The 14,506-nt window shown below is 44.8% G+C and overlaps 1 protein-coding gene across 1 annotated transcript in view; it reads right to left on the bottom strand.

The window, feature by feature from the left end:
• The window catches only part of WBP1L (WW domain binding protein 1 like), a 59,148-nt gene extending 49,221 nt beyond the window's left edge, over positions 1–9,927 (bottom strand). Inside the window, exon 1 of the mRNA XM_032313934.1 lies at positions 9,764–9,927. Within this exon, the coding sequence (XP_032169825.1) occupies positions 9,764–9,853 (90 nt within the window). The 5' untranslated portion in view covers positions 9,854–9,927. The remainder of the gene's footprint in view (positions 1–9,763) is intronic.
• Positions 9,928–14,506: the final 4,579 nt, after the last annotated feature.

Here is a 14,506-nt window from a genome sequence, read left to right as displayed (position 1 = left end):
GCTTTGGTTTGGATTTTGTTTGTTCTTGTATCTCTATACTCACTTCTTTTTCTCTCTCTCTCTCTCTCTCTTTTTTTAAGATTTTATTTATCTATTTGAAAGAGAGAGACACAATGAGAGAGGAACAGAAGCAAAGAGAGTGGGAGCGGGAGAAGCAGGCTTCCCGCTGAGCAGGGAGCACGATGTGGGGCTTGATCCCAGGACCCTGGGATCATGACCTGAGCAGAAGGCAGACGCTTAACGACTGAGCCACCCAGGCGCCCCTATACTCACTTGTGAATGTCATTCCTTTCCTTTTGTTTCCTCTTCTTCAGGCTTTCCTAAACTTTGTCAACTCTCCTTATGATTCTCTTACTGATTAATAACCTCATTTCCAAGCTTTTTTTGGGTTTGGTTAGTGTTACCCTTTCTTTTCTTTTCTTTCTTTCCTTCCTCCCTTCCTCCTCTTTCCTCCCCTCTCTCTCTCTTTCTTTAAAGTTTTTTTTTTTTTTTAATTTGACAGAGAGAGGGAGATCACAAGTAGGCAGAGAGGCAGGCAGAGAGAGAGGGGGAAGCAGGCTTCCCGCCAAGCAGAGAGCCCGACGCAGAGCTGAGCCGAACGCAGAGGCTTAACCCACGGAGCCACTCAGGCGCCCCTCTTTAAATAAGTAGGCTCCATGCCCAGGGTGGAGCCCAAATACAGGGCTCGAATTCACAACCCTGAGATCAAGACCTCAGCCAAGATCAAGAGTCTGATGTTCAGCTGACTGAGCCATCCGGGCACCACAACATGCAGGCATTCTTTTAAAAATCAAGGTATATACGTGATACAGAAAGAAGTCTATGAAGGATGAAACAATGCATGTTGTAAAGTCCTACATATATATTATCCTATTTCTGTTTTAAAAACAAACGAAAAGAAAAGAAAGAACTGTATCCATACCCACAATTTTATGTTTAAATATAGGATTTACATATATATGTATATACATACATATGTACTATTACTATATCCATAAATATTCAGCATAAGCAGAAAACCCACCAAAAACAAACACCAAACCACAAACTTTCACTTTTTACTCTAAGCATTTCTGTCTGTATTATATATCACTGTTATAAGCATGTGTTATTTTTGTGTAACGAAAAACTAACGGGTAAAGGTAAAAGGCGCCTTAAAGCTCCAAGAAAAGCAGCCATCAGGTGTATGGAAGGAAAACGGAAAGAAAACTGAAGTGGATCTCGTGCCAAATCAGATCAGTACAGGTTTTCTGCTTTCCCCCAACTCCTGCAGGCACAGCAAAGAGATTTGCATATTTAAAAACAAAGGACCCAAGTAAAAGGAAAGAAGTACACGGGATGAACTTCTCACACAATTCAACTCTACACTCAACTCCCAAACAGCTACAAGGCTCCACTATCTTGGTGTCAAAAGCCAAATATTAACCCTCACCCAAATAAACCACAAAGAGGGAAAAATAACTTAGATCTGATCAATCAACTAAGTTGTGTTTTTTCTGTTGTTTCTGTGTTTGGTCGGATTTTAATATAGCTGGAGTGAACCACCAGGCGAAATTTCAGATGAGGAAGAGTGTTTTGGAAATGGCGAACAAAAAAACACCATGTAGGATTTGGAAAAACGTGAATATTTTCTCCCCGAACGCATGTCTCTGATCTGCAAGGATGTGTAGAAACACTGTTACAACGTAAGATCCGTCTTGCTTATTACTTAAAAATCAGGACATGTTTTTCTAGCTCTACTCTAGGATCCACCCTTCCAAGCCACAAATATCCTTGCAACATCTCACGTTCACTTTTACCTCTTCCAAAACAAGTTTAAATTAAATTCTTTCAATCACCTAAGATTATGAATCAAAACCAAGCCAAGGCACTTTGAGGGCAATGACGGCACCAGGAACGGATGACCCATCGCTCATCTATTTTCCCACGGAAGAAAGTATGGAAAGAAGAAAGCCAAAAGTAAACAAATCCAAGCTATGGGACTGTAGCTGAGTAAGCGAGAGTCTCCCAAAAATCCAGTCCATGCAAGACTGGTGATCTTCAAGTCTGAGACCATGACCTACTTTAATTCCCACACTGGGAAAGCCCAGAATTCTATCAACAAGCCACAGAATTCAAACGGATGAGATCTGCTTCCCCTGTCCTCACCTCCCAGGTTGCAATGCTCTGGATTTATTGGTATTTCTTTGTTTGTGGTTTCCACATTACATGCAGTTTTTTAACCAGACTTTGCTCCACCTAGTGGAAATACAAAGGATGGTCCAAAAGGGAGGTGCCCATAAGCCAGACCTCTCCCTGTCTGTTGTATGCCACCAAGGAGACAGATCTTGCAAAGACCCACTGTCACTGCTCCCTGTTACTCAGTGGCTGCTCTTACTGTCTGTGTGGTTATGGTGGGATCAGTGGCCCCAGGGGTGCCCACAATTGGGGTTATAAGGCAAAGAATGAACCCACATCACTGCACCACCTGGATCCTTGATGGTCCCTCAAGGTCCAACAGGAAAGCAAGAGATGCTCTCAGGTGAATGGATGGCCAGGCATTCAAAAGCACTGGAATTGTTAATCCCAAGTCATCCGAGATACCCACAGTATGCTTAAAGAGTTGCCCACTAATGCCCCAAACCCACAGATGTGCTGCTTCCTGGGGTCTTGAAAGAGGAGACTTCTCCTGAGGTCACACAGCCACCGAGGTCTGGGACAGTCACCTATGGCGACGCTGAGAACACCTCACAGTCTCTGTAGGCTGAGTGTGTGACAAAAAATCAACGTTCATGGGGCCAAAAATGAGAGTAGAACCAAGACTTGAAATGGGGAAAGGGAAATGTTCTAAGAATGTGACTGTTCAGATCAGTTATGGGGCCATGGGAGACACGGAGAAAAGAAAGTAATTGGCCATCAGGCTTTCAGTGGGCTGAAAACAAACATGTTCTTAAAATGAAACCACAAGGGTGAACCAAAGCAAGAGGGAAGAAAGTTCAAGACAGGGTGAATAAGGGAGGCTCACCTGCTTATTGAACCACAAACTAGACGAAAGAAAAAAGTTTTTTTATTTCCAAAATGTTTGATGTTGGCTGACAAAGCCAGGCTGACTGACTGGCAACATGTTGACAAATCTGAGAGTCTTCAAGATTCAGGATATTAAAGCTTTCAACTGTCCCACCTACAATCTGTTGTCAGAGAGGTTATTTCATACCCTTCACAATGCTCTTCATATAGGAAGGCTGACCTCAAACACCGTGATAATTCGCGTGAGCGGATATGGGAAGAGCAGAACCAGCGTCTGTCCACCTCGGCACCACTGACATTTGGGACCAGACGGTTTTTGGTTGTGGGAGGCCATCCTTTGTTATCAGAGGTTTAGCAGCATCCCTGGTCCCAGGCACTGACCAGCAAAAATGTTTCCAGACACTGATAAATGTCCTCTGGAAGGGGCAGAATTATCCCCAATCGAGAACAACTCTAAACATCGGTTCACCGTTTCCTCCAAGGACAAAAATTAAACTCAGATATAGGACAGAAGCAAGGGAGTCACTTTCAAACTCCCCAGATCTCAGCTTCTGAACTTAATCTGAGAGCTGATAATAACTTACCAACAACCAAATGCGCACTGAGGACCACAAATAATAACAGTAGAGATAATCATTATTATACTTCTCACCATTAAATATATTCCAAGAGCTTTACATAGAGGACGTCTTTTCACCCCAGAGCAAACCTATAAGGTAAGTGAGTAGTGATCCCATTTTGGAGATAAGGACACTGAGGCAGAAAGAGGTTAACAACTTGCTCCGGGATAGTAAGTAGAAGCCAGCTTTGGATCTCAGGTGGTCTGCCCCCAGAGCCCAAGACCTCACCACTGTGTTGGACTATATCCCACTATTCCCACACTGGAAAGCTCTTAGATCTGCACTATTAAGTAGCCAGTAGCCACCTGTAGCTATTTAATTTAAATTAATTAAAATGAAATATCATACCAGTCTTAGAAAACTGTCTGGCTGTTCCAAAGTTACTGTATAACCCAGCAATTCCACTGTTAGGTATACACCCAGGAGAAAGGAAAACTTAAGGCCACACAAAAACCTTGTATATGCATATTCATAGAAGCATTATTCAAAGTAGCCCCAAAGTGGAAAGAGCCCAAATGTCCATCATTTGATGAAATGGATAAATTAAATGTGGTACATTCACAGGACATGTTAACTGGCTACAAAAAGAAATGAAATGCTGACTCGTGCCATGATGTACAGATAACATCAATAGGGACGATTCCTGGAAACACCATGCTGAGTGAGAGAAGCCAGTCACGACCACCTCGTGTATGATTCCATTTATAAGAAATGTCCAGAATGGGCAAATCCAATGGGACAGAAAATAGAGTGCTGGCTGCCAGAGGCTGTGGGGAGTGGGGATGGAATAGGAGGGGCTGCTAATGGCTATGGGGCTTCTTTCTGGGGTAATGAAAATGTACTAAAATCAGATAGTAGGGGTGCCTGGGTGGCTCAGTGGGTTAGCCGTCTGACCCTTGATTTCCACTCAGGTCATGATCTCGGGGTCGTGGGATCGATCCCCACATCAGGCTCTGCACTCAGTGGGGAGTCTACTTGTCTCTCTCCCTCTGCTCCTCCCCTCATCCCCACTTGCTCTCTCTCTTAAATAAATTCATTAAACCTTAAAAGCAAAAAACAAAAAAAAATAAAATCGGATAGGAGATAGTACACAATTCTGTGACATACTAAAAACCCATTTCACATACACTTTAAAAGGGTGAATCCATTGGCATGTTAATTATGTCGCAATACAGCTGGGTTTTTGGTTTTTGGTTTTGGTTTTTTGTTTGTTTGGTTTTGGTTTTGGTTTTGGTTTTTTTTTTAAGATTTTATTTGTTTATTTGTTAGAGAGAGAGAGAGAGAGCGCGCGTGAGCACAGGCAGACAGAGTGGTAGGCAGAGGCAGAGGCAGACTCCCCACCCAGCAAGGAGCCCAATGTGGGACTCGGATCCCAGGACGCTGGGATCATGACCTGAACCAAAGGCAGCCGCTTAACCAACTGAGCCACCCAGGCGTCCCTCAATACAGCTGTTATAAAAAACTAAATGTCAGTAAAAATTCAGTTGCTCATCTACCCTAGCCACCTGCCAAGTGTCAAAAGTCACATGTGGCGGAGTAGCTACCAAAACAGACAGTGCAGATATAGATCATTTCTACTACTACAGAAAGTACTAGTGGACACACTGGCTGGACCAACGGATAAAAGGCCTCCTTACCACCTAACCACAGTCTGCCTTTCAAACATCTTCTACTTCCACCTTCCTCTACACACCCCCACTGGAAGCTTCCACCACAGACTATGTACCACCTCCAAACACCCTCCATTTGCACTTTTCCAGGCCGGAAGAGACTTGTTTCCCTTTCCAACCTTCAAAGCCTGGTCCAAATGCCTCTTCTGTGAAGCTTTTCCTAAATCTCACTTTCCCCTGGCCAGAGCAGAAACAATTGCTCCCACTCTCCTTCGTTTGTACATCTGTGCCTCCGGGTTAGAAACCACTGTGTGTGCGATCTGTCTTCGCCACCGGATTACCGCTCCTCGAGGACAGGGATTCGGTTACTCGCATGAGGGTTCCCAGGGGGCACCTGCACAACTGCCTGCAGCAGAGCAGACATTTCAGTAGATGTGTGCTGAATTCTGCTGAAAGGATTTACAGAAATTCAAGGTGTGCGTTGAGACGATTGCTCGCTTTGGTATATAAAACAGACTAAGAAAACAAGGGAAAGGGAATTAAGAGTCCGGATGTTCCATCTCCCACTATTCTGTGAGAACAAATGATGGTGATCACACTGAAATGCTGTTTTTAAGAAAGAAGAGTGAAAAGGCACCTCGGTGGCTCAGTGGGATAAACCTCTGCCTTTGGCTCAGGTCATGGTCTCAGGGTCCTGGGATCAAGCCCTGCATTGGGCTCTCTGCTCAGCTGGGAGCCTGCTTCCCCCTCTCTCACAAGCCTACTTGTGATCTCTCTCTCTGTCAAATAAATAAATAAAAATCTTAAAAAAAAAAAAAAAAAAAAAAAGAAGAAGAAGAAAAGAAAAGTATAGTAGAGCATCTGGACTGAAAACCGGGGCACAGTTGGTGAGTAAGGGGAGGGGGGCACAAGGTACGGTATGCAGCAGCTAGGTAAGATAAAAATACCAGGAATTAAGACCCCTGGGGCACCTGGGTGGCTCAGTAGGTTAAGCCTCTGCCTTCAGCCCAGGTCTCTGCTCAGCAGGGAGCCTGCTTCCCCCCTCTCTCTGCCTGCCTCTCTGCCTACTTGGGATCTCTATCTGTCAAATAAATAAATAAAATCTTTAAAAAAAAAAAAAGGAATTAAGACCCCTATCCCACTCAAAGTTTTAAGCATGGCAGAGGAAAGATACAGATGGTGTCTCTAGAGATTAGGCTAGGTGGCTTAATGGAAAAAGACACTTCTTCTAAAATTTTATTTTAAATAACGTGGTCAGATTGTTCTAGTTGAATCTAAGAAACAACAGAAAGAAAGAAACTCTATGTATCTCATTCATTATTTAAATAGAAGAGACAAATGTACGGCCTCACTGGTGAATCCACTACTTTTTCATTCTTTATGGATTTAAGGAATGACATCTGAATCACAGTGACCTATAGGAGAGTTAAGTCCAAGTTCCCAACCTCAGAAGTGAGCTAGGCTGAAAACTTTCCTGGGCCAGGATGGCAAGAAATAACAGTTCCAAAGGAGAGCTGGTGACAGGGAAAGCAAGCCACTCTGTATTATATAAATACCTGATACCATGTATTTCTGATATTAGATACTTAAGTATAAAAAGATTGTATTTGACAGAGACATTTTAAGGGAAAAAAAAAAAACCCACAGTAAATCACCCACACCATGTTCAATACGGAATGAGTACAGCGAGTCCCCCTCATTCAGCGTTAGCTGGAAGCCCCTTGTTGAAATCAGGACAGTGAGTACTTGAATGGCAGCCTATGTCAAAATGGCCTCTGAATTTTTTGTTCTTCCCTGATTTCTACAAGCCAAAAATCAACAAAAATCCAAACAAAACAAAAAACCAAACTGACTAAACAGGGGTAGATTCAGAGTTAATAATTATATAGTAACTTCCATGCCAAAGGTTAAAATTCAAAACACGAATCTCACTGTAGAATCTAGTACTCCTGGGCAGAAACAGACAAGGGTATGAGGTGGGGACGGGGGTACTGGGTGTGGGGATGGTCAGGAAGAGAGAGCCCACTCATTACCAAACTTTCTCTTCTCTGCAGGAACCGTAACCACATAATAGCGACTGGTCAGTGCTAGCATCCATCCAAATGGAACAAAGTACAAAAGCCACCCTGTCCCCAAACTAAGTATTGGAAGTGCCAGAGAAATGATAAGAAAGCAGCCTGTGATCGATAAACTGCAATTAGGACATGACATTGAAGATCCCCTCCCCCATTTCTCGCCAACTCCCAGGCTTCCGTGACCTGGCGGCAACCTCCACTTTCCATCCTTCCTCTGCCAAAGAAGTGGATCCGGTTCCCACCGTCAATTCAGAGGCCCACCACTGTTCTTCCACTGGCGCAAAGTATCCACAGGCCCAGGGCACCGACCTCCTAAGGCTCCAATGTTCTCAAATCAACCCTCAGGCCGTGTAATTTACTGGATCTTGAGAACGGCCTTTCTTAAATGTAGAAACAGATGCAAAAGGCGAAGTAGCACTTTGTTCTCTATTTTGTTCTGTCAACATCTATACTTTTTTTATGGTTAAGATCGATTTTTTTTTATTTTAGAGAGACAGTAAGAGTGAGCGTGGGGGGGAGAGGGGGAGAGGGAGAAAGAGACTCTCCAGCAGACTCACCGCTGAGTGAGGAGCTGGACGCAGGGTTCGATCCCACAACCAGAGCTGAAATCAAGAGCCAGATGCTCAGCTCACTGAGCCACCCATGCGCCCCAATATCTATCCTTCTTAAGTTCCCCAGTCCTAAGGGTTCTGACTTTTTCAATAAATAAAATTTATTTCTCCTGGCACTTTATGATTTTAACTAGGAAAAGAAGAACCCCAACAAACTCTGGGAGGGTCCCAGCCCTAGAAAAGGGAATATAGTGGGCCAGAAAAATGAGCTCTATCCCTCACATGTTATTTCAAATATACATAAATAGATCGGGAAGGGGGCACAGGGGATACCTCAACAGATAAATAACAAATTGTGGTAGAGCCATACAGTGAGTTTTATTCAGCCATCAAAAAGGAACCAAGTAGCGGTACATGCTACAATGTGGGTGAATCTCAAAAACATTATGTTAAGGGAAGGAAGACAGACACAAACTACCACAAATTGTAGGATTCCATTTATATGCACTATCCTGAAAGGTAAATCCAGGGAGATAGAAAACAGACTGGTGGCTGCCAGGAGCTGGGGGAAAGGGAAATCAGGGAGGAACTGCTTAACGGGTACGGGGGTTTCTTTGGAAGTGATGAAAATGTTTTGGAACTAGATGTAGTGGTTGCACAACACTGTGAATGTACCAAACACCACTGAATCGTTCACTTTAAATGGTAAAAGAGTTTTAAATGGATTGTTACATGAATTTCATCCCATTTTAAAAACGAACTAATTTCTAAAAGAAAGAATACTAGGGGACAAGACAAGACACATATGTGAAAAGGCAGCCCATAAACTCCTAAGGAAAAGATAAGTATTTTTCCTGGCACTCTGCTTCTACTCTTGATCACAACGCAAAGTTCAAGTGCTAAGCTTGTATAGACTCTGCCATCACGCTGTGTGTGAAGTGAGTGTGTGTCTATTCCCTTCTGAAAAGACAGAGAAGAGAACAGAAAGTGAAGAAAATAGAATGGTAAAGCCTTGCCAAATGCAAGGGAAGGAGGGGTGATTCCCCCTACTGCACCCCACCCAACTTGGCACCAGGAGTAACGCTCCTATTAGGGTTTCGAAATGCCAGCCGGAGCTGGAATCAGCACAAGCAAGCTTCTCTGCCTGGATAAAAAGCAAGCCACCCAGCAAGAAAAGCTGGGGTGCTCCATTTGCTGCCCATACTGGCATCAGCACCACCCTTTGCTCAAAAGCCCTAAACTGGCCTAGATCAGCATCAGTGGCTGGCTCTCCCAGGCCAGCCAGCCTAACAGCAAGAGCTTGTTATAGCTCAAGTGTGCCCTCCTCCTGAGGGGTCCCGATCTACTTCATCTCACAGGCCTTCCAAGAGTTCGGCCTCCAACCTCTTGCCTCCAACACATTAAAAAATGGAGCCAAGATGCCCTCCGAACTTCTCCCTGTCCAGCTTGAAATAAATATCCACTCAGCCCCTCCTTCTCTCAGGCCACCTCAATAACCCACGTACCCCTACCCGCACACACGTACGCCCTGCATCACTGCCTCGGAGACCTGCTTCACGGGGGGACTCGAATGCGCCCCCCATGCCTCAGCCTCGCACCACTATCCAGTCACAGTCATCCCAGCCGACCTAACTGCCCTCTCCAAGGGCCCCACATTCGCTGGGCACCGTGCCTCTGCCACTTCCCTGACACCAAAACAGGTGTCCCTCAGCTGAACACCGACGCCCCCTTAGATTCTGTCCACTCCAGGCATGGGAGCCCCTCTTGGGACCCCTTAACTCTTGGCAACAACACTCCTTCAGCCCCTCCAGCCAGGCAGCGACGCCGTCTTCAGCCCCCTCCAGCCAGGCCTCGACGACCCCCAGGCCCCCAGGCTGGCCCGGACGCCCTCTCCCCCTTACCTGCGGGGGTTCAGCCCTAGCTGACAGGGGGCTGGGCAGCGCCTGGAGGAGCAGGAGCGCCATGCCACCCAGGAGCCTTCTCCTCTCCATCCCCCTCCTGCTCCTGCTCCTCCGCCACGGCGCCGCCACCTCCCTCCTCCTCCTCCCTCTCCTCCTCTTCCCTCTTCTTCCTTCTTCCCTTCTTTTCCTGTTTCACTCTCCCCTCCCGCTTCCGGCTCTGCTCCACCCCGCCGCAGCCCAAACACCCTCCCACACACGAGGCAGGCTCTCCAGTTCCAGCGCTTCGTGGGCCCCTGCCCTTCGTCCATTGACCAAAAGAGCTGTCGATCAAATAGAAGTTCCGCCCCCCCATGAAGACGAAAGACCAGAGGGATCCAGCCAATGAAAAGTGGGAGGAAGCCGGGCCATCTTGAGTGCTGCTTGGCAGGGTGAAGGCGTCCCACGCCACAGAGAGTGGCGGAAGTAGTCCGATGGGGGGGCGGGACCATCTGGCACCAACATTGAAAAATCTAATTCGAGTGCAGCCATCTTGAGCGTGGCGGAAGTACTAGATCTCTACACCTTAGCAAAGAAAGGGAAGGGGTATGGTGATTCTAAAGAGTATTGGAAAGCAAGTTGTTTTAGAAGGTAACCGGGCACTCCTTAAATAAAAAACAACTGCAATCTAAAACCCTTTTGACGTTTTTTATTTGAAGCTCAGCCCTGGGTACCAGGGTCCCTCTTCTTGTCTCAAAGTGCCCGGGTGGTAGCTTAGGTCAATTTGAATTCCCTGAAATGGTACCTTTTCCTGAGGCATGGTGCTGGGTCGCCCCAAGTTGCAGGAACATAATTATATTGACTCTGCCTCGGAAACAGCTCTGAAATCCTCTCCCATTGCTTCCATCCATATTCTCATCTTCTTGCTAAATACAAATGGTCTCCCTGCTGGCCCTAGTTGCAAATTCCTCCCTCTCAGTTACTGCTGCACTCCACAGCAAGGATCCTCTATGACCCAAAACCAAACGTCCTTGTCTTAAATCTTTCCCTCTTAAAATACTTGAACTACCTACGGGAACATTTAATCCGAACTATTCAACATGGTTCTTCTCTCTTGTGCCCTGATCCCTGCCTATTTCTTTTTAATCTCGTCTTCGGCCACTACATTTTCCCACACATTCCACTTACACCAAACACTTTAAAAGGGCTCCAGTGTGCTATGCTATAGTACACAATGCACATACAGTTTTCTGTTTATAAATTCCTAGTTTCCATCCCTCTCGTTTCTTCTTCCGGATTCTCATAACACTAACACACACTGTAGGTGATCTGTAATATCTGCCTAGCTGATCTCTCCCACTAAATCTGCAGTTTTTTGTATAGCACACCGTCTTTCTCTCAAAAAAAAAAAAAAATTTTTTTTTTTGAGAAATCCCTACAACATCCTGTATAAGGCCCAACCATGAGCCCAACAATGTAGGTAAAATAAATGAACAAATGAGACCCATGCCAGAAAAGCCAGATGCCTGTAGCTGCCAATTTCCTCTCAAAATCCTGCCAAAGCATTTTGCAGGTTGGCCTAGTCTAGCCCGTAGCTGAGCCCAGAGGGAATTTGTTCTTGGCTTAAATGGTGGCAAAGGGGGAAACAGGTAAGAGTGAAGAAATTGGTTCTGCCTTTTCTTGATCCTGCTTTCCTAAGTGTAACAAAAGGTGACAAGTAGGGTGGCTCAGTGGTTAAGCCTCTGCCTTCGGCTCAGGTCTTGGTCTCAGAGTGCTGGGATAGAGCCCCGCATCTGGCTCTGCTCAGCAGGGAGCCTGCCTCCCTCTCTCTCTCTCTCTCTCTCTCTGCCTGCTTCTCCATCTACTTGTGATCTCTCTCCTTGTCAGACAGATAAATAAAATCTTTAAAAACAACAACAACAAAAGGTGACAAGTATTTTTGCTGATCTCAAATGCCTTGGAAACTGATCCATACCACAATCAAGCTCCCTGGGGAAGAAACAAAGATTCAGTATTAGACAAAGACCAAATTATTTTCACAGCACAGGGTCTCAGTCCTGGCCTCAAGGTTTTGTAAGTCCTCCTTTATAAAAACCATGCATCATCATCATGAGGAAACCCAATAATGTCAATTCAGCAAACACAGATTTTACCCTAATTTTCCTTTCATTCTTTACCTGAGAGCTCAAACTGAGCCACTGGATGGAACAAACTGCCCAGTCTGGATTAGCACTTCCCACATGAAGGCGTTTGAGTCACCCTAACCACTTCGCTTTCCATATCCCACAGGTGCCAACTCAAAGAAAGCAAAGAGGTCTTACGGAATGAAGCTGAGATGCAGTTTGAATGAGTGCTTTTTGAAGTGTCTCTAAAATGTAGCCACCACATATTCAGATTTTTCCAAAAGAGCCACTGCCTATATAGGGAGGAGGAATGCCAGGAAGTTTAAGGAGCTGGGAAGGAAAGGAGAAGTTTGACAGTTCTTGAAAGAACATCAGTGTTGAATTGCTTCCAAGCTCTGGCTAGCTCTGGTAATGTTTTTCCTATTTGTCTTTGGAAATGGGCAAAGCTGAAGCCAGATCTCCTATCCTAAGAAAGCTAGCTCAACGACACAGAGTTTTCTGCTCAAAAATCAGTTCAAATCAAATTGCACATGTTACAGCATGGATAAACTTCAAAAATACTACGCAAAATGAAAGAAGCCAGACACGGAAGGCTACACACTGCATGATTTCACCTACATGAAAAGTCCAGAACAGGCCAATCTAAAGAGGCAGAAAGTAGATTAGGGGTTTTGAGTAGGTGGGGGATGAAGGGAATGAAGAGAGACTGCCAAAGGGCACAGAGTTTCTTCTGGGAGTAATAAAAATATTCTGGATGGAACACTGGACAGTTCAGTTGGTTAAACGTCTGCCTTCAGCTCAGGTCATGATCCCAGGGTCCTGGGACTAAGTTTGGCATCGGGCTCCCTGCTCAGCGGGGACCCTGCTTCTCCCTCTGCCTGCCACTCCCCCTGCTTATGCTCGCGCGCTCTCTCGCTCTCTCTCTCTGACAAACAGATAAATAAAATCTTAAAAAAAAAAAAAACAGTAAAATAAAAAAAATAAAAATATTCTGGAACTGGTGATGATAATTACAACTTTGCAAGTATACTACAAAACACTGAATTGTACTTTTTTTTTTTTTTAAAGATTTTATTTATTCATTTGACAGAGAGAGAGCACAAGCTGGGGGAGCGGTAGGCAGAGGGAGAGAAAGAGAAGCAGGCTCCCCGCTGAGCAGGGAGCCTGATCCCAGGATCTTGGGATGATGACCTGAGCCTAAGGTAAACACTTAACCGCCTTGAGTCACCCAGGTGCTCCTGAATTGTAGACTTTAAAAAGAGGAATTTATTTTATATGAACTATATTTTAATTTCGAAAAAATAGGGAGAAAAATTAAATTGCAGCCAGTACCTTGGCCTCAGGGAAGAGGCCCTTTTTCTTTAGAGCAGTGGTCCTTGAAGTGTGTGCCCCAGACCAACAGAATTGTCCAACATCGCTGGACAATTACTAGAAATGCACATTCTCAGGCCCCGCCCCAGACCTAAGCGTCTGCCCTTGGTCCAGGACATGATCCCAGGGTCCTGGGATCAAGCCCCATATCAAGCTCCCTGCTCAGTGAGCCTGCTTCTCCCTCTTCCTCTGCCTGCTGCTCCTTCTGCTGTACTGTCAAATAAAATCTTTTTAAAAAAAATCTATACATTACTCTGTGCTCATCATGGTAAATGTACTCTTAATCCCCTTCATCTGTTTCACCTATCCTCTCACCGACCTCCCCTCCAGTAACCATGTTTCTTATCCATAGTTAAGAATCTGGGGTTTTTTTGAAAATTTTATTTGTCAGGGTGAGGAAGAGAGAGAGCACACAAGCATGGGGAGCGGAAGGCAGAGGGAGAAGCAGGCTCCCCACTGAGCAAGGAGGCCAATGTGGGACTTGATCATAGGATCCCAGGACCATGAACTGAGCTGAAGGCAGACGCCTAACCGACTGAGCCACCCAGACATCTTTTTTGGGGGGGAGGAGGGGTTGTCTTTTTTTTGTTCTTTGTTGATTTTGGTTCTTCAATTCCACATATGAGGGAAATCATACGATATTTCTTTCTCTGACTGCATTCCCATATAGTGCAAGAGGATTCCTTTTTTGACACATGCTCACCAACACGTTTTTCTCGCTTTTTTTATTTTAGCCATTCTAAGAGGTTTGAGGTATGATCTCATTGTGGTTTTGATTTGCATTTCCCTGATGATAAATGATGTTGGGCATCTTTTCATGTGTCTGTTGGCTATCTGCATGTCTTCTTTGGAGAAATGTCTTTTCATGTCTTCTGTCCATTTCTTAAATATTATTTTTTGTGAATCTCCACACCGAATGTGGGGCTTGAATTCACAACCCTAAGATAAAGATCTACATGCTCTACTGACAGAAATAGCCACTGCCCTTTTTCTGTCCATCTTTCAATTGGATTATTTGCTTTTTTGTGTGTTGAGTTGTAATAAGTTCTTTATGTATTTTGGATACCAGCCCTTTATCAGATGTCATTCGCAAATATCTTCTCTCATTCAGTAGCTTGTCTTTTAGTTTTGTTGTTTCTTTGGCTGTGCAGAAGCTTTTTATTTTGATGTAGTACCAATAGCTTATTTTTGCTTTTGTTTCCCTTGCCTCAGGAGACATAACTAGACCCACAATCTGTGTTTTAACAACTCATCCACGTGACTCTGACACATT

This window comes from Mustela erminea, chromosome 14, assembly GCF_009829155.1.
Source record: "Mustela erminea isolate mMusErm1 chromosome 14, mMusErm1.Pri, whole genome shotgun sequence".
Classification (NCBI taxonomy): Eukaryota; Metazoa; Chordata; class Mammalia; order Carnivora; family Mustelidae; genus Mustela; species Mustela erminea.
Note: the sequence above shows the minus strand (reverse complement) of the source record. Positions and strands in the feature narration are given on the sequence as shown.